The 23,247-nt window shown below is 59.6% G+C and overlaps 2 protein-coding genes across 28 annotated transcripts; one reads left to right on the top strand and one right to left on the bottom strand.

The window, feature by feature from the left end:
* Positions 1 to 1,662: 1,662 nt before the first annotated feature.
* DOK1 (docking protein 1) lies at positions 1,663 to 8,892 on the bottom strand. 2 transcript variants are annotated; one of them, XM_015850223.2, is made up of 5 exons: positions 8,788 to 8,892; positions 8,212 to 8,511; positions 5,000 to 5,111; positions 4,689 to 4,861; positions 1,663 to 3,159 (listed from the first exon to the last, which is right to left on the bottom strand). In XM_015850223.2, exons 1-5 carry the CDS (start codon positions 8,848 to 8,850, stop codon positions 2,098 to 2,100), a joined length of 1,710 nt encoding a protein of 569 aa, XP_015705709.1. In that variant the 5' UTR covers positions 8,851 to 8,892; the 3' UTR covers positions 1,663 to 2,097. The 2 variants fall into 2 exon arrangements, with proteins under 2 accessions (XP_015705709.1, XP_085403828.1); XM_085547702.1 differs by lacking the exons at positions 8,212 to 8,511; positions 8,788 to 8,892 and adding an exon at positions 6,733 to 8,174.
* Positions 8,893 to 9,722: 830 nt separating this feature from the next.
* Positions 9,723 to 23,123, top strand: LOC107306849 (protein O-GlcNAcase-like). 26 transcript variants are annotated; one of them, XM_085547678.1, is made up of 18 exons: positions 9,725 to 10,286; positions 12,782 to 12,833; positions 14,161 to 14,254; positions 14,609 to 14,735; positions 15,064 to 15,235; positions 15,488 to 15,586; positions 15,724 to 16,002; positions 16,249 to 16,374; positions 17,236 to 18,065; positions 18,175 to 18,349; positions 18,629 to 18,685; positions 19,898 to 19,983; positions 20,202 to 20,306; positions 21,353 to 21,444; positions 21,822 to 22,002; positions 22,075 to 22,246; positions 22,453 to 22,597; positions 22,740 to 23,123. In XM_085547678.1, exons 3-17 carry the CDS (start codon positions 14,250 to 14,252, stop codon positions 22,587 to 22,589), a joined length of 2,643 nt encoding a protein of 880 aa, XP_085403804.1. In that variant the 5' UTR covers positions 9,725 to 10,286; positions 12,782 to 12,833; positions 14,161 to 14,249; the 3' UTR covers positions 22,590 to 22,597; positions 22,740 to 23,123. The 26 variants fall into 26 exon arrangements, 23 of the variants coding, with proteins under 23 accessions (XP_085403792.1, XP_085403796.1, XP_085403797.1 ...); XM_085547677.1 differs by lacking the exon at positions 9,725 to 10,286 and adding an exon at positions 10,707 to 10,948; XM_085547681.1 differs by lacking the exon at positions 9,725 to 10,286 and adding an exon at positions 10,714 to 10,948 and having other exon boundaries at positions 14,161 to 14,258.
* Positions 23,124 to 23,247: the final 124 nt, after the last annotated feature.

The following is a 23,247-nucleotide window of genomic DNA, read 5'->3' as shown; positions in this document are numbered from 1 at the left end:
TTCTTATGCTTTCTCAAAGCACCTATGGTACCCTAAACTGCTTCCAGAAAGGAGAAAAGTTGGAGCACAGAGCAGCAGCCCCAGGGAGATGGCAAGCCTGGCCTACAATGCTGAGCCAGAAAAAGGATTGCTTTCCAGATCAGCAAGAGCTCTCTGGGCTGCACACACTGCTGACATGTGGCAGCGCCTGTAAAGAAAGCAGAACAAATGCAGAAGACGAATGGTGCCTTGTGTGCTTACCTCTTAGATTTGGGTCCGTTAACGGAGAGAGGATGTCACTGTTGAAGCAAGAAGAGCAAATATCCCATCCTACCCAGGAGAAGTGCAGGGCTACAGGGAAAGTTCTGGTTCTAGCACAGACACTGGAGCACTTTCCTTCTTCATTGCCATTCTTTCTAGTGAAAGCTGGGTCAGACACACTCAGTATCCTCAGACACAGCAACTGCAGCGATGCAGATGTGCAAGTACCCACCACAGTGTGTTTGGTGGAGCCCAGAGCTCAGCTTCTTGGAGGCTGCACTTCATCATTCAAGTTTTAAAGCCTGGAGTCACCAGGAAGGATTATGGGCAGGTCCACCCCTCACCCCCCTGCCAATGCAGCTGCATGGGGTCACCCCACAGCTGTGCACAAGGAGCAGGCACACACCTGTCCTGAGCAGGAACCGTATCAGCCTCTCCCAGGTTCCCAAAACACCTCAGAGGCTTTATCCAGCTTCCTGCAGCAAAACCCCAGCAGGGAAGAGGATGCAGCACAGGACAACAGTAACAAATAGGTTCAAGTTACTGCTGTGCTGGTACAGAAGCTCCTCCTTAAACCCAGACATCACAGACCCCGTCAGAGCCCACTGCTCACTTCCATCTCACCAGTTTGGGAATGTAAGCGCAGCCCTGCACACCTTGCCACCAGTTTGTGGCTCTCTGGGTGTGAGCTTGGGCTACTGAATTCACACTTAGACCTCTGCACAGGAATATTAGACTTCTGCTTCCATCTCCATCAGCAGGCAGGTGAACCAGCAGAAGCCAGCAGCAGCACAAGACAGACTGAGGGACAGGCAGCGCCAAGGTGCTGGCATAGCCCCACACAGAGGAGACAAAATCTCTCACAACCATTACCAACACCAAAAGAGCAACATATTTTTTCCCTGTGCAGGTTTCTGCCCGAGGCCAGACACACAGGAGTCAAAGCCAAACCTTTCACCTCATAAACAGTGCAATCAGAGTATTTGCCATTAAAGTCAGTGGGACTCAGACTGCGCCATCCTCAGCCTTCCAAAAGCACATGAGGATAAATGGGGAATTAGCAGAGGAATGCACAAGGTTAAGCAGAGAACCTGTGATCAGCAGCCACTGAGCTCCAGCACAGACCTTGAGCCTGGCCCTGGCCAGGAGAGTCTTTTTCAGGTCATCCCAACATACCTCGTCCTGACGAGCACACTACAGCATCAGCAGGACCAATTCTCACATCCCTCAATCCCTTGGCATCAGGGCATCCCAGCCACTGCTGGAGCTGCCCTCCTACTGTCGCTATGGTCTCCTCTTAGCTCAGTAGCTCTGGTACAGGCAGCATGAGAGTGAACACTGCTCTGCTGGGCATCACACACAACACTGCACCAGCATCTCCCCACCTACGTGCCTAACGTGCCACATGCAAACACTTCACCATAAGACATACAAAATTTTAATATCAAAATAATTTTGTATAAAAATACTTTTGGAGACTGATGACAAGCAGCCCCCAGGCACTGCAGTGAGCATCTCAGCCCTGTGGCTGGCCCAGAGAGGAAGGCAGAGCACAGCCAGAGCCTCTGGAGTCAAAACAGCAGGCACTGTGCAGAGCCCACCCTCCTCCCCCATCAGGTGTCAGTGAGGCTGGCTCTGGAGCAGAGCAGCACCAGCATCAGTACAGCACTCTGACCCCAGGTGTGTGGGTCAGCCCCAGGGAGACACAGCCCCTCAGAGCTGACAAGTAGGAGGGGCTCTGCCCCATCCCACACAGCCCCCAGCCCCATGCCGGGCCATGAAGCACAGCCACCTGTGCCACTCCGTGTTGACTTTGGGCCCCAAAGTCCCCCCAGGCAGGTGCAGAGCAGCAGCACATTATATCTCTCCTAGGTCCTCATAGACAGGTGACAGGCTACACTCATCCACACACTGCTCCTTTCTCTGCCCAAGCTGGGGTTTCACCACCCGGCAGTACAGCACCTCCGTGTTGTTGTTGTTGCTGCTGTTCAGGCCAGGTTTGATGGCTGTCTTCTCAGGAGCAACATTCCCTCGCCTCCTGCCAGGGTCCTCACTTCTTTCAGCACATTTGGAGATGAACGTTGCTGGGGGCTTGGGAGCAGGCACTGGCTTGGGACCCTTGGCCTTGAAGGCAGGAACTGAATAGTCATCGGTACTGGGGTTGTAGGGGTACTCATAGCCACTCTTGCCATCATGGCCCTGCGTGCGCCAGGCCTCCCCTATGGGCCGTGCCTCATCGTAGATGCTGGCAGCAGCGGGCAGCACACGGGGCGCGCAGCCCTCGGGCTCATCGTAGATGTGCTCCTTCCGTGCTGGGCTGCAGCCCTCGGCCCGCACCTGCTCACAGGTACCTGGGAACAGCACCCGGAGCTTCACCCCATCCGCAGCCCCCGCGGCCTTGCTGTCAATGGGGTCTGCGTACAGCGGGTCCAGCCTGGGCCGGAAGCCTTTGACGGAGTCCAGAGGCTCTGAGTAGAGGCTGGAGGGATCCTTGTCTGGCAGGAAGGCCCGCGGTGCCTTGGGCAAAGGGGAGCGTGGAGGGGTGCTGGTGATGGGGGGCTTGGCCTGCAGCACAGGTGGCTCTGGCAGCATCCGGGTCTTCAGCAGTGATATTGCATCTCTTTCCTCTGCTGCAGCAGAAGGCTGTGGTGCCAGGCCTGCCTTGGGTGCTGCAGCAGCATCCCCTTCTGTGGGCTGCTCCAGGCTCAGTGCATCAGCCAGAGACTGGCGGATCAGCACCACACTGGGGCTGTCAGAGTCCAACGAGTCACAGCTCTGCAGGTTCTCCTCTACCTGAGCTTTCTGTTCTCGGATGGAGGCTTCCACCAAGCGGAAGATCTCATTGCCCTGCTTGGTCTCAAAGGTGAAGTTCCCTGGTCCAGAATCACAGCGTCTGCCAGCTTCAAAGGAGAACATCACCTGCAAGAGAAGCCAGAAGTCATGTCCCGCTCAGCAACTCCTGGAGCCATGCAGGCCATGCTCCCCTGATGCACACATGGCTGCAGCACTGGGCCTGCAAATGGCCCAACTGAGCACCCTGCTCATTTGTTCCCTGCTGTGAGTACTGAGGTTGCACTTCACTCAGTGACTGCACAGCACCCAGGCAAAGGCAGGACTGTCTATCAGGCTGAGACAGCTGTGAAGTGGGGCACAGAGCTGAGGGGACAGCGCTGCAGTCACCCAAGGGCAGAGCTGCAGGCTCTGCTGAAGGCTGTCCTCTTCCCTGAGCTCTGCCAGCAGGCTCAGGTTCAACAGCTGGAGCCAGCTGGGAACTGAGCGGGGCAAGAAGGTTCAGCAGGAGAAAGTGCTCTGGGTATCTTGGGTAAGTCAGCATCAGTCAGGCGAAGGGAAGCAGAAAGATAAGGAATCCAAGAGAGGAATATAGCTTTCCATGCAAGACAGGCCAGAAGCAGCAGTTTGCTTACCGACAGCAAACAAAGTATTTGTCCTGTAAGCATCAAAGTACTTTATGTCATTAACAATAAAGAGAAGCCTTGACCAAGGCTGTACTTCTCAGGCCTGCGCACTCATGCTAAGTTCCCACCAGCAAATGCATAGACCCTTATTGGACCTCGGCCCCTGAACCCAGGAGAGCCAAAAGTCTTTCTGATGTTGTCTGGCATGCAGCAGCTGTCTCCGTGGTTGCTGTAGGAGCCTTTGATGACAGACTTTGTGTGGGTCAGCCCTGCTAAGCGCAAGCACAGCCAACTTGTCCCAGGACCCAGGAGTGCAGCCACCAGCTCCTCCAGTGACTCAGCACTGCTGCCTCTGGCACTGCCATCCTGGGAACAGCTCAGCTTCTGTTTCTGTTTTGGTGAAGTGCCACAGAACATGCTGCTGGAAGCTGCAACTGACGGCATCACTTCTGTAAACAGCCCCAGGGAGGCCACTTTCTTCCTCCCCAGCATAGAACATACAATGTGCAGTCTGTGTAGCAGCAGGACAGATGGGGAACACAATACTGCAGGACACAGAGGAAGCACAGGCCCACACAGGTCAGTCACACTCACAGCACTGTGCCCCATAAGATGAACACAAGCAGAGCAGAACAGTTGTCTCAAACAGCCCATCCTGCTCCGAGTAATGTCCCCCAGGAGGAATGGATACATGCTGGGAGCCATCAGAGTGCCCAGCTACCCAGCAGCGTGGGTCTGGAGTGAGGGGAGAGAGAACAAGTGTGGGCAGTGGCTGCAATGGCCACAGTGGGAGTTGGGAAAGGACCATGTGGAACAGGCTGTTCAGCTGAGCCCCCTGGAGGGGTGGGCACAGCACAGCTCACACTCCTGCACAGTGACACCACTGGGGAGCTGAGCACAGACCAAGGGTCACAGATGCCCCAGAGATGCTGCTGTGGTCACCAAGGGCTGCAGCAGCTGCAGCACTTGGCAGGGCCCACAGCACCAATGTGACAGTCTGTGGGGCACAAGGCTGCCCATTCACACACACACCTTGTCCCGGCCGTATCTCCGGAGCAGCCGGTAGGGCCAGACATAGAGGATCTCACTGGTCTGCGGGTCCTTCAGGACGAGACTGTCACGTTCAGCCTTGAGCACGTAGGAACCGCGCAGCTCACACCGCTCCGCAGCCTCAGTGCGCTGCACTGTCACCCAGAAGGCATTCACTGCAGGAACAGGAGAGCTCAGGGGAGGCAAAAAAATCACACCCTTGCTCCCAGCACTGCCCAGCACTGCCTGTGGGAGCCCAGCAAGGGGATGGCAGCAGGACAGTCCAGGGAAGGGACGGCAGCATTAGAGCTCACCTTCATCTCTTGAATAGTAGATAGAGTTCACAGCCATCTCCAGGACTGGTGCCTCCGCGCTGCCCTCTCTACCACACTGGACAGACACAGCAGCATTCCTGGGCCCATTCCCCTGATGAGAGACAGAGGATCAGTGCCAGCCCCTCTGCCTGCCCCAGCACTGCAAGGACCCCTCGGGGTCATTGTCCCCTGCCCCATTTCCCCTAGTCCCCACTGCCCTCCCCCAAGGCCACCCAGCCCAGCACAACTCAGCAAAGCCCCCTCCCACCCTGTGCCATAGTCCATACCCATCCAGAGTGACAGGGACAGAAAGAGACTGGACTGGGTAGAAGGGGCTGCTTGGAAATCCTAGCACAGTGCAGGGGATAGGGAGCAGATCTCACAGTCACAGAGGATAAAAAACCCCTCTAAGATCATCAATCTCAGCCCCATCTCAGATCCACCACCTCCATTGACCATGTCCCTCAATGCCACATCTCCACGGTTCTTGAAAACCTCCAGGGACACGACCCCACCATTTCTGTGGGCAGCCCGTCCCAATATCTGACCACTCTTTCAAAGAACAACTTCCTCCTCTCCCAGCAGGGCTCCCTCCACTGTGCACGGTCAGCGCTGACACAGCCCCCCTGTGGGACCCCTGTGCCCAGGGCACCGTTGACCATCTGATCACTGGGGCAGCTCAGTCTTGGCACACAGGAGCACGCTGTGGAGGCCAAAAGCAGCCCCACTTCCACACGTGCTCCAGCATGGGGGTATCAGCACCCAAAGCACTGCATGGCCTCGGCTGCTCTCCCAGCCACACAAACAGGGAGGGAGCAGATGCCACGACCCAGCCACAGCAGCCTGTGTCCTTCAGCACAGTTAGGAAGGCAGTGCCAGGATTAGTGCACAGACCACAGAAGGAAGCGAGCACTTCTACTTTTAGCATATGCAGAACTGAAAGTGCAACGCAAACACTCTGCCAGGGGCCACATCTCCACTGCAGAGTCCCCCGTGGACCAGTGTGGCAGACGCACCCTCAGTGCCCCCAGGGACCCTCCTCTGGAGCAGCCCCATGTAAACCAGGGGCCCACTGATGTTGGCAACAGCCCTTCAGTGGATTTTGTGCTCCCGCAGGAGGGTCTGAGCTCAGACCAAGCAGGAAACTTTCCCAGGGTCACGTGGCCGGGGTTGCAGCACATCTTGCAGAAGGCAAGCTGCTGCAGTTTCAGTTTAAAACTAGTCACATGAGCTCCCCTGTGAGAAGTAAGGCCCAAACAAGGCCAACAGATTCTCTCTGGCTTCTAAACAGGATGCGCTGCTAAAACCCAAAGTCCAAGAGCTGACAGCAGCATCTTCTGCCCTCCTGAAGTATCCAATGGAGCAGAGCCCAACCTGGGAGCAGGCAGCCAAGAATGCCCAGGGGCTTTGTTGGACTGCACCTTCCCTCATGCTCAAAAGAAAAAGAATCAGAACAGTTTGGGTTGGAAGGGACCTTTAAGATCCTCTAGTTCCAACCCCCCGCTATAGGCAGGGTCACCTTCCACTGGGCCAGGTTGCTCACAGCCCCATCCAGCCTGGCCTGCAATGCCTCCAGGGAGGGGACGTTCACAACCTCAATGGGCAACCTGTTCCTGTACCTCACCACCCCCACAGGACAGAATTTCTTTCTATTACCTAGTCTAAATCTACCCTCTTTAAGTTTAAAGCCATTTCCCCTCATCCTGTCACTATATGCCCTTTCAATAACTCACTCCCCAGCTTTCCTGTAGGCTCCTTCAGGTCCTGGAAGGCCATCATCTGGTCTTCTCTGAGCCTCCTCTTCTCCAGGCTGAAAAGCCACGGCTCCCTCATGCTGCCCCTGCTGGGGAGGTGCTCCAGCCCTCTGATCATCTCTGTGACCCTCCTCTGGACCTGCTCCAACAGCTCCATGTCCTTTTTACGTTGGAGGCCCCAGAACTGGACACAGTACTGCAGGTGGGGTCCCACAAGAGCAGAGTAGAGGGGCAGAATCACCTCCCTCAACCTGCTGGTTGTGATTCTCTTGATGCAACCCAGGATCAAATGTTCTCTGTGGGCCATTCCCAAGCTGCTTACCTCCTGGACCACAGTTAACACAACACAAAATCTCACTCTCCAAGCAGATGAGCAGAAAAACACCTTCACCTTCTTGCATAGATCACATGCAGCAGCTCCTACACCTTGTGCTCCAGGGCAGGCCTTCAGTACAGCCCCTTGATCTCACAGCACTGTCAAACTCATCCTTAAGCTGCTGACCAGCTTCTGGACCCCAAGTTTGCAACTGGCAGCTACCAGGTAAACCAAGGTGTTAGCACAGCACTGCTCCAAGGAAGCACTCATCACTGCCCCCACCATAATGAAGGTGGGTGGTGGGCTCCCAGCTGAGCCCCAGGAACCCTGCCTAGGACAAAGGCTGCAATACAGTCTGCATGACACAGGGCCACAGACATGGAAAGACTCCCAGTGCCACCAGTGCCTCTGAGCTGGGCCAGATACTGACGGCTGCAGGGAGGTCCTACAGGGAAGTCCAGCCCTGCATCCATAGCCTGAGTCTGGAAGCACTGCCCAGCAGTGACCAATTCTCCCACCCCAAAATGAGTACAGGGCACATGTGGGATCAGACAGGCAGGGACCTGTCATAGAGCCATGCAAACACCCATACATACAGGCCACCACTGCCCTGTGATCTGCCTTCTCAAGGATGCAATAGGCAGCTGATAGCCAGCCCTGGGGAGGGGCTGGGAAGGGCTGGGAAGCTGGAAGCCATGGGCCAGCACTGATGCTGGCACTGGACAGTGACCCCTAGGCTCGGTGAGGGGCTGCTCTGTCCCCAGAGCTGCTGGTGCTTCCCAGGAGCCTGACGGGTCCCAGAGCCGGGAACTGCACCACTCAGTGTTGAGCTTCTGCCTCTGCAGGAAAGGCAAAGAGCTGGGACCGACGGGGACACACCTCCAGCCCTCAGCAGCTCTGAGGGGCTGAGCAGGGCTCCGTGCAGCAGCACAGCGGATGTCCCGGAGTGCAGGGCACAGGCAGGAGCCCCTGGGGCCGTTGTGCTGAGCAGCCGGGCGGCACCACGAGCCCAACCCGGGCGGCTGCCGAGGCCGGAGCCGCTTCGCGGGGCAGCCCCTGAACGGCCGCGGTGCCTCGGGACGGTTCGTCGGGGCCGCGACACCGACACACGAGATGCCGCCCCCGCCCCCCGCCCCGCTCACCGGGAAGGCGATCTCGCACAGCTTGGCCACCCACTCGTCGCTCTGCTGCCGCTCGGCCGCCAGGAGGTAACTGCGCCCGCTGGTCTCCAGGCGGAAGGCGGCCGTGCCGGCCCGGGGGCCGCTCTCGGCGGGCGCGGGGCTGACGCTGGTGCAGTCCGCCAGGCGAACCACCGTCTTGTCCAGGCGCCGCGTCCCCAACCGCCCGGCCGGACCCGCCGGCTCTTTGCAATCGAAGAACTCCAGGCGGGCGACGCCGTGCTGGCTGGCCGGGAACAGCGCGAACCAGCCCCGCTTCCACCGCTGCAAGGCACCGAGTCAGCGCGGGGCCTCCCGGTCCCGTCCCGTCCCGTCCCGTCCCGTCCCGGAGCACGGCCGCCGCCCCCTCCCTCCCTCCCTCCCTCCCTCCCTCCCTCCCTCCCTCCCATTGCGGCCGCCAGAGCGGAGCAATCTGCGGCCCCCATCGCTCGGCAGCGCTGCGCTCGGCTCGGCTCGATGCGACCCACGGCCCGGAGACCGACGGACACCGACCGACCGACCGACCGACCCCGTCCCGCCCCGTGCCCCCTCGGCGCGCACCTTGGTGCCGAACTTGTTGCTGTGCTGCACGAACAGCGGCCCCTCCTTGGCCGGCGGCTCCATCCCGCTCCGCGCTCCCCGCGCTTCCGCCGCCGCTCCGGGCTCAGGGCGGGGCGGGGCGGGGCGAGCACGTGAGGGAACGCGCGGGAGGGGCCGAGAGCAGCAATGAGCAGCAATGAGCAGCAATGCGCGTGGGCGGCGTGTGCGTGGGTGTGTGTGTGTGTGTGTGTGTGTGTATGTATGTGTATATGTGTGTGTGTGTGTATGTATGTGTATATGTGTGTGTGCGTGTGTGTATGTACGTGTGTGTGCATGCGTGTGTGCGTAGATCACCGCGCCCGGCAGAGCCAGGAGAGCAGCCCCGCAGTGCTTTGGCTTTGCATCGGATCATACAGTCTGGATACTGGACACACTGCATCCACACTTGGGAAAGAAAAGGGACAGAAGGGCACTGCCCGGGGCACTGTCCTTGGCCCCTCACTGGGCTCCACGCAGCCTGACATCCCCAGCGGTTGGTGGCACTGGGATTTGGCTGCTGGTGCAGGATGGAGGTTGGGCACCCGGCACTGCCTGAGCTGGGCCTGGCCACTGCAGCCCACCCAACCTGGAGCCCAGCCTGTCCCCGCAGCACAACCCAGCACAGCTTTGTGCAGGAGGTGAGCAATCACGGCCTGTGCCCAGCCAGCCCCAGGAGGGGCTGCTTGCTCAAGTAACCCAGCCTGGCAGCACTCAGCTGGCTTTCCTGCAGTATAATTGTCTGCCCTGGTGCAGCTTTTATCGATGAGCACGATTCTGGTTATGAGCAGCATCGTGTCTGCCCCACCCAGGGACTGAATCTTCACATGCTTTGAGTGCTCCTTGCATTGTGCAGCCGCCTGCGTGTCACTGAGCTCTGAGCACACTCTGGTGACCTGACTATCGGGCTGCAGCCGGTCAGTTGCTCGCAGGCTCCTCACTCCCCACACGCCCAGACAGCATCACCTGGCCTCCCTGCACTGCCTGAACCTGCAAGGGGGAAAGGAGGATGCCGCAGATCCTGGCTGTTGGCCTCTGACACCCATTTCTTCTATGCCAACCCATGCAGGCTGGTTAGATGGAAACACTACAGGTAGTGAGAGCTGCTGGGAGGGCCCTCAGCAGCGCCCGTGTGCAGGAGGGCACCAACGCTTCATCCTCCTGCATGAATGGGCCACAGTAACAAAGCCACGTGTGTTCTTCCCACCTTATGAAGTCGTGCGGCTCAGGCTACAGGACACAGATCTGCCTCACAATTAGCCCGATAAACAGGAAAAGCAGCCAGCAATGGAGCAGAGCAGCACCGCGATGACGAACACGAGGTTGTGTGCACACAGGTACCGACGTTGTGCAGCTGCACGACGGGGAAGTTCTGACGTGGCAGCACTTCTGCAAACCAGAACCGGAGCGGGACGGAGCGTCACGAGCCGAACGTGCGTCAGCAGCTCAGAGCAGCGGGACAACGGCCCGAGGTCTGCGGGCAGGTGAGTCACGGGCGAGGCACGACAGTCCGACCTCCGCGGATGTGGGGCGGGGGAGGCACCGCAGCCCGAACCGCACGAGGGGAGCGGGGCGGAGCGGCACGGAGCGGCACGGAGCGGCATGGAACGGCATGGAAAGGCACGGAACGGCACGGAGTAACACGGAACGGCACGGAGTAACACGGAGCGGCACGGAGCGGCATGGAAAGGCACGGAGCGGCATGGAACGGCACGGAGCGGCATGGAACGGCACGGAGCGGCGGGGCTGCGGTGATGCCCCGCACGGCGGCGGGCTCGGACCGCTTCCCCCTGAGACCTCCCTGCCGCCCCCCGATGGCTCCGTGCCGCTCTGCCCGCGGGCTGCGCCACGTCCCCGCCCCGCGCCCGGCCCCTCCCCGGCCCCACCTGCCGGAGCCGCCCCCTGCGCTGCGGCGGCCGCCGCGTCCGTGCGGGGTGGGCGCTCGGTGTCCGAGCGCGTTGTCCGTCCGCGCACCGCTCCGGCTCCTCTCCGTCCCTCGGCTCTCCTCTCCATCCCTCCCAGCATCCTTCCGCCTGTCCCTCTATCCCTCCCCGCATCGCCCCGTCCCTGCCCGCCCCACCACCGCAGGGCCGTTCCTGCGCGGTCATGGCCGGGAGGCCGCGTTTCCTCTGCGGCGTGGTGGAAGGTAGGTCTTGCCGGTCCCCACGGGGCCGGTGCCTCGCCGGGGCGCTGCAGGGGATGTCCCGGCACACCAGGAGCGCGCTGCGGCCGGGAAGGGCCGGTGGGAGCCGAGCTCGCCACGGCCAGTATCCCGGGAGCGGGGGAGGCAGCCTCGGCCCTGCACAGCGCTCTGCGCCCGAGGGTGTGGAACGGCAGCCCCTGGTGAAGGTCCCCAGCTCTGTCACGGAGCACGGATGCGCCCCTCGGAGCCCCAGCGCGGCCCCTCCCAGCGTCACGGTGTGGCTCAGGGATGTGCAGCTCTGGCTCCAATACACCGCAATGGATCTTTGTCTTCCCTGGGTTGTGCTCCTCCTGCCTCCCTGCCTGCAGTGCAGCGCTGAGCCTGGCGCTGCTCGGGGAGAGCTGCTCCTGTGGCAGTTCAGTGTCGCTCTGCCCCCCTTCCTCCCTCAGCTGCAGCTCCTGCGTGCAGTTCTGCATCTCTGCAGCTGGGCAAGGCCTGGCACCTGCTGGTCAGAAGCATCTCCTCGTTTCTTGGCAGCACATCACCACTGTGCAGCCCACTGCCTGCTGCCTTGCCTAGGGCAAAAACACTACAAATAAGCACAAACTGAATGAAAAGTGTAGGAATGGAAAGCTGATAGCAAGGAGGAATCTGACCTGGAAAGAGAAGGATGGAGGTGCTGTCAGCAAAGCTGCTCCAGGAGGAGGAGGAGGTTACCAGAAAAGTGAAGGAGGAAGAGCATCCCTCACCCTGCAGTAGCACCGACGCTGGTGGAGAGTGCTGGTGCTGCAGGCAGGGCACTGAACAGGGCACTGCTGGGCAGGGCCAGCCCAAAGCTGAGACAGCGTGTCCTACACAGAGCCCTGCTCCCTTCTGACACCTGGGCAGTGCTGGTGGCAGCCAGAGGGCACAGGCAGTCAGTCTTGTGGCTGGGTGGTAAGACCTGCACTGGGACAGGGTAGGTGGTGGGGAGTGGCTGCAGCCTTGGGACTTTGCTTTCCCACATCTCCAGCAGCCACTGACAGCCCAAAAGATGGTGAATGGTGGTGCTCATTGGGTGCTGCTGTCATGTTATGGGCCATGGGAGAACCAAGGGGCAAACACACTGCAACAGTCCTCACTGCTCACTGGTCCCTAAAAGAGCAGAGCATGTGCATCCTTCCTATGGAGATGCCACTGCAGGAGCCGGCAGGTTTTTGTTGGTACATTTTTGTTTTGTTTTGTTTTACCCACTGGCTTTGCAAGCAGTTCTGCACCTCCCAGGTCTTCCTACAGGCAGAAGTAGGAAGGCCCTATCCCTGGCAGTGGTCCCAGTGGGGAGTGGTGCTGCAGGACCAGCAGTGCCCCTTCACTGCACTCAGTACTGGGCAGGGCAGGGTGGGCACAGGGCAGGCTGTGTGCTGCTGCAGCCCCAGCTTGTGTCACGCTCTGTTGCCCAACAGCCTCCCAGGCCTTCAGGAGGGAGAAGTAGAAATGCTCAGAAACACCGTGGAACTTGGTGACTCCGGATCCATATTTCCTGCATTCAGTTCTGTTGTGTGAGCCATCAGAAGGGCAATGCCCTGGCTCACTGGTGAGCATTCCTGTCAGCAGACAGCCCTCAGGGCTGCTCCATAATGTGCTTTCTTTCCCTTTACAAGCTTGTGGGGTTGGTGTTTTCCAGTGGAGGCCACACTCCATGAAATGGTCTGTGCCATCACAGGCATCCCCACAGACTGTGTGCTCCATCACAGCCACTGGTGGCAACGGTGCCTTGTCCTGGAGTTGCTGCACTGTTTAAGGGCAGAGAGAGAATCTTTTATTGCTCCTCTTTTTACCTGCTTCTCCCTTCCACAGGTTTCTATGGGAGGCCATGGTCCATGGAACAGAGGAAACTGCTCTTCAGATGGCAAGTATCCCAAGTTGGTTTTAAACTGAGGCAGGGGAGGTTCAGGTTGGATCTTAGGAGGAAGCTCTTCCCCCAGAGGCTGGTGACGCACTGAACATGTTGCCCAAGGAGGCTGTGGATGCCCCATCCCTGCAGGCATTCAAGGCCAGGCTGGATGTGGCTCTGGGCAGCCTGGGCTGCTGGTTGGTGACCCTGCACACAGCAGGGGGTTGGATGGGATGAGCACTGTGGGCCTTTGCAACCCACGCTATTCTATGATTCTACGAATTTAGCTCCCTGCAGTCAGTAGGAAGGTAGACAAGGTGGGATCCAATGGCGCATGACAGTCCCCGCTTCTCCCAGGGCCGGTAAAGGGGAGAAGCCCCTGTCCTGCCCCGAGCCGAGCTGCGGGGACCGCGGGATGAACGGGCGGTGGGTGGAGCTGATGGGCGCTGGCCGTGCCGGCCGTGCCCACCAGGCGGCGCTGCTGCACCGCGGCTGCCGGAGGTGTCGGGCCGGGGCTGGGGGCAGCGCGGGGGGCTGGTGCTGCTGGTGGCTGTAACGGGGGGTCGGGGGGCTGTGAGCTGATCTCTGCGCTGACAGCAGCGCTGCTGCTTTGCTCAGGGTGGGAGATGTGCTGCAGTGGGCGTGCAGTGCTGGCGGCGCGGTCAGAGTGCAGGGAGCCTTGTAGGGGAACCAGGGATGTGAACACAGAAAAATGGAGCTGAGAATATCTTGGCAAATCTGCAGCTGAGATAAAGGAAAACACGAGATGTGTTTTAAATGATGTTAGGGATGAGCACTGGTGACAGTCCGGTGAAATCAGTGTGTATGTTCACATCTGTGAGCAGAGCGTTCACCTCTGCTTTCCTTCTATGGGAAGAAATAAGATGAGGCATCATGTCATGCATCCCACAACAGTCTGCTACCATAGGAAAATGTAAAGCATCGTCTGCCTGGGAGGATGAATAGAACAAATGAATAAACCAGGTGGCTTTCATACAGGAGTGCCAAAAGAACTGCCCAGGGAAGTGTCAGTGCTGTTCTGATCCTGTGCAGTGAGTGCTGGGTTGCTGTGCAGATTCTGGACAGAACTGTGCTGTCTCAAACCAGTGAGGACCTTATGACGGTATGGCCTCGTTTTCAAAACAACCAGGCTCTGCTTTAGCTCAGACCTGCTCTCCTTCAGCTCCAACATCCAGAGAGCTGAGGATGGGCTGTGGGGGCTGCGAGTGAAGGTTGGGAGCCTGCAGGCACAGTGAAAAGGAGAGGGCTGTCATGCCTGCCTTCAGACTGTCTTGCAAAGAGCCCATCTGCAGCCTGGGGTGACGCCTTGTCCTTGCTGCAGGCTGAAGCGCTGGGGGCTGAACTGCTACATGTACGCACCCAAAGACGAGCTGAAGCACCGGCTGCTCTGGCGAGAGCCTTACACACAGCATGAGGCAGGTAGTGGCTCTGCTGGGCCCCAGTGTGGGGTGCTGCAGTCATTCTGGTCCCATCTCTCTGCATCTACCAGGCTCAGGCTGCAGCTGCGCTTCCCCTGACAGGACCCTGCACGGTGTAGGAGCCCCAAACCCTCCCCATCACAGGTTCTCCCCAGGGATCTTAATAACAACAGAGCTCCTGTGTGGATTGCAGGCAATATGCTGCAATGCTGGGACACACAGATCCTTAAGGGGGGGTCCTCTGTGTCTCAGGGCCCAGGCACCAGTTCCCCAGAGCCCTTCTCTCCCTCCGATCCCTCTGCCCCTCCTGCACCCTCAATATCTCACTGCGTCCCTCTGCTCTGTCCCCAGCCCAGATGCAGTCTCTCATCAAGGCTGCCCAGGAGCACGACGTGGAGTTCATTTTTGCCATTTCTGCTGGCCAGGACATCGTGTTCTCAAGTGCTGGGGACAGGCTCCTGCTGCAGCAAAAACTCAGGCAGGTACCGTGGGCCATTCCTTCACCCCACGGCTCCTGGCAGGGGGCACAGGTGCTTATGTGCGGCCCCCTGCCCACACCAAATATCTGTGTGGGGCTGTGAGATCCTCCTGACCCCGGGGCAGCTCTGGGTGCCTCCTGTGTCCCCACTGTCTGCTCAGGGCAGCAGAGACGGGGGCCAGAGCTGCCTCAATGCCTGCCCAGTATCACAGCGATGTGGGCATCATCTGTTGGGGCGCTGCAGTGCTCTGCTGTCCCTGCCTGGAGCTCACCGGGCTCCCCACGTCCTCCTGCTGCCGCCGTCCTAGCGCCTGTCCTGTGCCCGCAGGTGGCCGCCCTGGGGTGCGGTGCCTTCGCGCTGCTTTTTGATGACATCGATCCCTGCATGTGCCGCGCTGACAGAGACGTCTTCCCCTCCCTGGCACAGGCACAGGCCTCTGTGGCCAACGAGGCGTACCGGGAGCTGGGCCTGCCTCCCACCTTCCTCTTCTGCCCCACAGGTACCCCCCTGCTGCAGGTGCTTGGCAGCCCAGTGTGCTCACTATGCTGCTCCCAGCACTTCTTCCCCCTGCAGGCTGACCGCCCTGGCAGCCTGTGGGCTCCACCATGGGGCAGCTGTGGAGCCCTCAGGGTGGGGACAGGAGCAGGCTGTGGGGTGGACAGCAGTAGGCTGTGAGGGGCAGTGCCACCTCCCCTACCCAGCTCCTCTCCACGTCCCTGCCTGCTACAACTGCTGTCTGCTGTCTCTGCAGAGTACTGCAGCTCGCTCTGCTCCCCCAGCCCTGCCAAGTCCCGTTACCTGCAGACCCTCGGCCGGGAGCTGCTCCCAGAGATAGGGGTCATCTGGACAGGTGGGTGCCCTGTTTGTCTTGATGGGCATGCGCAGCTCTGCACTTGGTGCCCAGATGTGCATGTACACCAGAGGTGCTGTGCGTGGAGAAGTGCACTGCCAGCTGATCCCACAGACGTTTGTGCCTTGATGCTCTAGGCCCAAAGGTGGTGTCCCAGGAGCTCTCGGTTGCGTTGGTGGAGGAGGTGGAGCATGTCCTGCAGCATCGCCTCCTCATCTGGGACAACCTCTTTGCCAATGACTACGACTGCCGACGTGTCTTTCTGGGCCCCTACACGGGCCGTGCCCCTGGCTTAGTGCCCCGGCTCTGCGGGCTGCTCCTCAACCCCAACTGTGAGCTCCAGGCCAACTTCATCCCCATCCACACTTTGGGCAGCTGGTTCCGCAGTGAGCTGTGCGCCCACACCAACAGCACAGGTACATTGCCCCATGCCCTGGGACTCTCCATGCATGGGGCACCATGGACACAGTGAGGTTGTGTGCATGGGATGGAACCCAGGATGTCTTTTCCCAGCTTTGCCATCACCCTGCAGCCTCCTGCCCACCAGCCTGGGAGAGGTGGCCCTCCACGTCCATTCTGGACATGGGGTGTCCCTGGTGTCACATGGGGTAGCTTGGTAAAGCACCATGTGAGACTGCCCAAACTGATGAGCTCTTCCTTAGGGACAGAGGCTTCAGCAGAGCCGGGGGATGGCCGGGGCCCGCAGGAGGGTTACAGCCCTCAGAAGGCTCTGGAGCTGGCACTACTCGACTGGGTGGCTGAGATAAAGCAGCAGGTGCTGGAAGCAGGTAGGTGAACTGGTACTGTGAAGCATCCCTCAGCTCTGAGCACAGACCAGCTCTGCTGGGAGCTCTGTGGACTGAGAGAGCTGCAGTGGGGTTGTCCTGTGGTCGGGGTTTGCTGGGGGGAGTCTCTGTGTGAGTAGCACTGGGAAAAGGAGCAACTTGCAGCTGGAAGGTGAGCTAGAAGAGTCTGAAGCTTTGGTTCCATGGGTAGTTGTGTGCTGGACTCACTCTCCTGCTCCAGAAGCAAGCGAGCCAATGGGATGCGGGATGGTAAGGACCAGGAGGGTACTGCCAGCAGATGTAGTAATGTCCCCATCTGAATTATGAGAGAGCAGCTTGAGAAATAGATGCTGAGCTAATGTGGTGTGCTGGGGGAAAGGACTGATGGGGAGAGAGGTGTCTGAGCTCCAAGAGCAGCACAACAGGGTGACTGCGTGCAGAAAATGTGCACGAGGTCTGTGACCCCTTGGCATGATTCAGGAACAGCTTTGGGCTGGAAACAGCTCTGGGTGGTGCCCAGCTGCCTGGAGGATTATGTGACATTTGCTGCAAGGATGGAGATCTGCTTCCTACTTTCCACATTCCTGTTGCTCAAACCATGGGCTCAGTAGGAACCATGATAGAGCTGAGCTCTGGAAGTGGGGGTTAAGTGTGGTGCATGTTTGTTGCTTTGCTTTATTTGCCTCTGCAAAGTTTCCCCAGCTGTGAAGTCCTGAACAATTCAGAGCCCATGGTGTGGGCAGGCCCTGGTCCGTGCCAGCACTGCTCTGAGCTCCCAGCACAGCCGCCTCAGGGCTGTTGTTCTCCACGCAGCCATCCCGGTGCAGGTGCCTGTGGAGCTGCCCCTTTGCTCTCTCTTGCCAGGAGGAAGAACTCCGCTGCACCCCAGCCCTGGCTGTGAGGAAGAAGCAGGGTTGCATCCTGGCACAGCAGGAGGGCAGGACACCCTTCTTGGCCCCCAGCCTTGTGACACTGCTCCCAGTGGGGCAGACCATCATGAACCTGAGCCCTGTGCCGTGACACCAGCAAACAGAAAGAGGAAGGCAACCTCAGTGCCTGAAGAGGGCAATGGGAGCAGGGCCTCCACTGGTGGCCCACAGAGCCCTGCAGGGGATGGGGACCAGCTCTCTTCAGGTAGCAGAGCGAGCTGTGAGCCCCTCTCTGCTGTGCCCACCACAGCAGGGAGTGACAGGTCTGCAGGAGCTCCTGTGGCTGATGAGACCCTCCACAGCCCGGGGACACCAGTGTGCAGCAGCAGCGGGGCCAGCACCTGCCAAAGCACTCCCCTGGACAGCAGTGATGCCAGGGAAAGGGGCAGCAGCCCTCCTGGCAGCCCCCAGTCTGGGGCCAGCACTGCTGATGTGCTCCAGATACCCTCAGGGTCGACGGCTGACCCCAGCCCTGGCCCCATCTCACGGCTTGTTGATGGGGCCTCCACCAGCCCTGTCCCCACAGCACTGCTCACTAATGGGACTGCTGTGAGCCCTGTCTGCACTGTACCACTGATCTCAGAGGAGGCCGGGTCTGACTCCAGTGCCCCACTGACCGTGGAGGAGGTGCGGATGCTGGTGGAGCTCTTCTACCTGCCCTACCATCATGGGCCGCAGGCGCAGCATCTCCTGGAAGACCTTCAGTGGCTCCGGGCCAACATTCCCAGCATGGGAGTCCCCAGCAGATCACCAGACTCCTGTGAGGTAAGGCTGATAAGGTGTGGTAAGGCTGATAAGGTGTGGTAAGGCTGATTTGGGCGCTGCTTTGGGAGGGCGCCCATTGCAGCTGCTCTGACGCCCGCTGTGCCTGCAGGTTGCAGAGTGGCGCAGTCGTGCCCGCTCCTTCCAGCAGCTCTGTGCCCAGACGTGCTGCCTGCACAGCCGCTTTGTTTGCAGCGCGGGGCAGGCGCTGCTCTACGACCTCCACCCCTACCTGTGGGACATCCGCAACCTGCTGCTGGCTGCCAGCGCCTTTGTGCTGTGGTTGGGTACGTGAATGAGGGCACGCTGTGGGGCAGTTCTCTGCCCTGGGCCTCTTACCTACACCAGGCCAAACCCAGCCCAGGTCCCAAAGGGCCCCCGGGCACAGTGGAACAGCCAGAGCACCTCAGTCTTTGTTGTTCCACCTAAAGATGTGAAAGCATTGGGGAGCCCTCCCAGCAGCCTGAGTCCTGGGGCCTGGCCATGATGCCAGGGTCTCTGGTGGGAGCATTTCCCTTTGATGCCCTCCCCGTGTGCCACTCATGCCCTGTGCTCCTCCCTTGCAGATGGCCGCCTCCTGTGTGACCCTGACCACAAGGGCACCTGGGGAAGCTGCTTTGGCTGTAAGTATGGAAGTGTCTTTTTCTTCCTCCTTCCCCCTCTAAGGGCTGCTGCCCTTTGGTCTTCACCATGGGGCTGCCCTTCCCCACATGCTGCCTGCACGTGTGAAGGGCCTGGGAAGCCCAGCACCTTGCACATCTTTATGTGCTGAGAGCATGGCTGCTGGGGAGAGGGCAGTGGGCTCAGGACACCATTGGTACAGGGCTCATGAGGCTCTGCCCTGCCTAGCTGAGAATGAAGGCTCTGTTCTGAACGCAGCTGTGGGCTGTAGGCTCCCTGCAAGGCAGTGAGATCGTTGTCCTTAGCATCCCAGCCCTGCATCTCTGCACCTGCAGCCCCAGCAGTGTCCCAGTGCTACACACCCACCTCACCGTGCTGGTGGCTGAGCCCCTGCCCTGCACCCACACTCATCAGCAGGGGGCAGTTGTCTGGTGCAGTTCCTGTGCCTCTGAGAAGAACATCATGGCACGACTCCCAGCTCAATGGTTTGCGAGTAGCTGTTGTCTGTGGAGCACCATCCCTGCAGATGGTTCCTGACCTGCTCATAAGGGCGCAGCCACTGAAGGGGAACTGAAGTGAAGCAGCCTGGAGGGGAGGCAACGTCATACATCAGGGAGGGGGCACACACTGGAGCAGCACTTTGCTGTCTCTTGTGGTTTAGAGGGAATGTCTATTCCTAGGACACGGTTTCTCAGCTTTTTTTATCCCAAGACTGCCCCTCTGGTAGGAGGGATGCATGGAAGAAATTCTTTACCATGACGGTAGTGAGACACTGGAACAAAAGAAGCTGTGGGTGCTCTATTGGATGGGGATTTTGGCAGCGTGATCTAATGGATGATGTCCCAGCCAATGGCAGGGGTTGGATCTAGGTGATCTTTAAGATCCCTTTCAACCCAAACAATTGCATGATTCTGGGGGCCACTGAGAGCAGTAATGTCAGAGGTGAGGATGGATTTTGAACTGTCATGTCAACCATTTACATGAATGCCTATGCATTACCTTGGGAGCCTCCATTCCTCTGAAGGAGCTCCAAATTTGACATAGAGTATGGCTGTGCGATGAGATGCATCCATGGGGAAGCAGTGATGGCGTGAAGCCGTCCATGCAGATACTGATGGCTGGGCTGCAAAGCCGTGTTCTGGGCTCTGCCCTGGGCTGCATCTTTCTGGCTGTGCCAGGAGCTGTGTCACACATCTGTCTCCCACTGCCCGCAGGGTGCCAGAGCATCACTGCCCCGCTCTTCCCAGGGGAGGACGCTGAGCCCTGGGTGTGCCGTGGGGGTCTCTTTGGAGAGCTGCAGGTGAGATCACACCCCTGAATACTGGGGGCTGGAGGAGCCCTTGGGAAGCCAGGACCACAGCTGCTGTTCCTGCCCTGCCATTGGGTTCCTGCGTGCTTAAGGGGCAGAGCTGCTTGGGTGCTGAGGCCTAGGGGGGAACATGGAGACTTTCCTCCTGCTGCCCCAGTGCAGATGTGGGGGGCAGGACAAACTGCTCCTTGACAGACCGCCTCCTCCAGGCACTGCTGCCCGTGGGGAACAGCTGTGACCTCTTTTGCCACCCACCTCCACTCTTCCCATCCCGACAGCTGTACCTCCTGCGCCCGCTGCTGCCCCAGGACAAGGTGAGATGGAACATGCCACGTCGCAGCCCCTCCTGCCCCTCACCCTGCATCACACCCCGCATGGCATAAGAAGAAGAGTCCGTGCTGACTACCAACCGCTGGGCTGAGGTCACAGCACAGGACAATGGCAGTGGGAAGCAAACCCCGGGGTCAGGCCAATGTGGGGTTACCTGCACAGGGCTGTGTCCCATGAGATGCAACCTGCAGCAGTCACACAGCTCTGTCTGCTCTGCTTCCCCACCGGGCTAAAAAATGCTAACCCTGCGAATCCACCATCGCGGGCACAGCACACACATCCCTGCTGAACACAGCGCCCTGCAACACACAGCTTAGTGCTTATAAATATAACAGAGGAGGAGCTGCAGGCACATGAGAGCAGATTATAATGTCAGACTGTGACTGCCAGCAATTCCCAGTGCAAGAGCTTGTTTTCAATTGCCAGTTGTCAGATTATTTCTGAACATGTCTTTCCATTGGAGCTTTGTGGGAAAAACTCAGCAGAGCAGTTTGGCCGGCGCTGGGAGCAGAGCTGAGGAGTGCTTTGCTCCGTCCCTGTCGCTCCCAGAGCCTTCCTCTGAGAAAAACATGTTCTCACCAGGATGTCCTTTGTGCTGACCCCGCGAGCTCTGATGTGACCGAGGCAGGAATTTATGAGAGGTTTCCCCTTTGCACATGCTCCATGGAGAGCATGTTTTGCTGCTGTTTGGCTTCTCTGAGCATGCTCTGGGCTGGGCTGCGCAGCATTTTCTCAGGAGCTGCTGCGAGGGGGTGCCTGACTGGAATGGCAATGGCTCATTTTAAAGCACTCTGTGCTGTGGCAGCAGGACACAGCACACAATGCCTGCATGCATCGCATCGCTCAGTGCCAGCACCCCAGGCACTGCAGCACCTACCTCTCCTGGTGTGGCTCTGGGCATGCTCCCTCCCTGGGGAAATTTCAGGCAGCTGTGAGTGCATCGTGCTGTGAAGGGGCTGTGGCAGAGCAGCGGGAGCTGAAGCGCAGCAGTGGGGCAGGATTGGGGCTGAGCTGGGTTGGGCTTTTCCAGGGAAAGCTGTACCAAATGTGCCGGGAGGCTCTGTGCGCTGAGCCCAGCACTGCGGAGGTCCTCACGGCCCACCCCGACCTACTGGGTGACAGGTGAGACCCGATCCATGGGGACCCCCTGGATGTGTGCCCGGGCAGCATGGCAGCAGCCAGCCAGGGCCCTCCTCCCATCCCTGCAGGGAGCAACTCTGCCTGTGCCATGGCCACTGTGGGACGGTGATGTTGGATGTGGGGCAGGGAGGGCATGTCCAGTGGGGTCCTGGTAGCTGCCATGGGGATAGAGATGTTCTTTCCCCACTGATCCCTGTGGGGGCTGCAGTGTTTGTGCTGGTAGAGGTCATCATTAGGGCCTCAGTGGGTTGGGAAGGGCTCTGGGTGCTGTGTCCCAGCAGCAGAGGCAGCTGGCAGCTCTGTGCTCCCTCTGTGCTGCGCTCAGCCCCAGCTCAGCGGTGCCCTGCTCTGCCCCGCAGGGTGCTCGGCAGCTTCCTGAGCCTCAGCCCTGAGTACACCTTTGTGCTGGAGGATGAGGGCGGCCCCTGTGGCTGTGCGGCTGGAGCGCTCTGTGCTGAACGATTCCTGCGAGAGCGTGACAGCAGCTGGCTGCCGGCCATGCAGCGCAGGTACCCCCGGGAGCTGGGGGACCTGGGGCAGGTGAGGGTGTGCCCGCGGTGCTGGGATGGGGTTGGGGAGGGAGGGTTTCCTCACTGCGTGTATTGCCTGCAGAGTGCTCTGGAAGAAGCACTGCTCTTCTTCCACACGAAGCCGGTGGCCGTGCCGCTGCCCGTGCTGCGACGCTTCCCCTCCCTGGTGCAGCTGGACACGGCCCCGCGGGTGCAGGACGTGGGTGCCAGCCGCAGTCTGGCTGTCAGCCTGCTGAGCGCCCTCAGAGCTAATGGTGAGCTCTGTGCTGGTGGGGTGAGGAACCTCCGGCCCACCCCAGTCACATCCTGTCTGCTCCCTGCACACTTCGCAGTGGGGGCAGCCCTCACTGGGGCTCCTTGCCTGCATCCTAACCCTAACCCTCTGCCCCCAGCACCGTGAGCTTGCGCAGGGGGACAAGAAGGTGCCAGACCATGGTCTGAGCTCTCTGCTCCCTCGCAGGCTCCCGGGGAGTGTTTTGCCAAGTCAATGCTGCAGACCACCAGCAGCTGAGCTTCTACAACAAGCTGGGCTTCATCGCACTGCCCTTGCCCTGGCCCAGCTCCCCTGGCACACGGCTCCTGGGACGTCTCCTCTGAGCGAACAGGCACGGGGCAGCACCACGGGGCCCCATCCTATACAGGATCACTGCATGGCTAGAGGGATCGGGGGTGCGGAGCTTCTCAGGCAGGGCAGGGACATGGGTGTGTGGCCTGGGGGTGAGCGAGGTGCTCCTGGGGTGTGTGCAGGTCACCAAGATGTGGGCTTGATGGCAAGAGAGAAGCACGTCTGCCCTTCTGGGAGATATGGACACTGCGGACCTTCACTCTTGCTGGCTGAGCATCCTGCAGCCACGCAGGGCATCCCTGGGCTGTGCAGAGCTCCCAACCCACGAGTGCAGGGTGGTGGTCCTGGAACACAGCACTGTATTGTGCCTGTCCTGTGGGTGGGGCTGCCCAGTTCTCCATGTTGGTGTGGACCCAGGTTTGGAGGCTGGGGCTGGTTCTCTGCACCCAGGAGCTGCCTGTCTGCGTGGGTCAAGCTTACATGGAGCACAATGAGGCAGACCCCATTCTGCTGCCTGAGGACTGGAGGAAGTGCTGCCTATGGTAATAAAGCATTTGCTGACCTCATTGTAGGTCATCTCTTGGGGAAAGCATTGGGATACCAGCGACTCCCTCCAGCAGCCCGTAGCTGCCAGCCATCCAGCCCCACGCTTGCAGCCAGCACACTGGGACCTCGGCTACAGCGGGGGCC

The sequence above is a fragment of the Coturnix japonica genome, chromosome 4 (assembly GCF_054131305.1).
Source record: "Coturnix japonica strain WE chromosome 4, WE-NBRP24, whole genome shotgun sequence".
Classification (NCBI taxonomy): domain Eukaryota; kingdom Metazoa; phylum Chordata; class Aves; order Galliformes; family Phasianidae; genus Coturnix; species Coturnix japonica.
This window is presented reverse-complemented; position numbering and strand designations above follow the sequence as displayed.

What these genes read in the sequence shown, in the direction of transcription:
- DOK1 (XM_015850223.2), bottom strand. Translation starts at nt 8,850, where the DNA reads ATGGAGCCGCCGGCCAAGGAGGGGCCGCTGTTCGTGCAGCACAGCAAC. An exon ending in GCAACAAGTTCGGCACCAAG is followed by an intron (nt 8,512 to 8,787) that starts GTGCGCGCCGAG and finishes GGTGCCTTGCAG; the next exon opens with CGGTGGAAGCGGGGCTGGTT. An exon ending in TGTGCGAGATCGCCTTCCCG is followed by an intron (nt 5,112 to 8,211) that starts GTGAGCGGGGCG and finishes GTCTCTCATCAG; the next exon opens with GGGAATGGGCCCAGGAATGC.
- LOC107306849 (XM_085547663.1), top strand. Translation starts at nt 10,909, where the DNA reads ATGGCCGGGAGGCCGCGTTTCCTCTGCGGCGTGGTGGAAG. An exon ending in CGCCCACACCAACAGCACAG is followed by an intron (nt 16,003 to 16,248) that starts GTACATTGCCCC and finishes GCTCTTCCTTAG; the next exon opens with GGACAGAGGCTTCAGCAGAG. An exon ending in CCCGACCTACTGGGTGACAG is followed by an intron (nt 21,445 to 21,821) that starts GTGAGACCCGAT and finishes TCTGCCCCGCAG; the next exon opens with GGTGCTCGGCAGCTTCCTGA.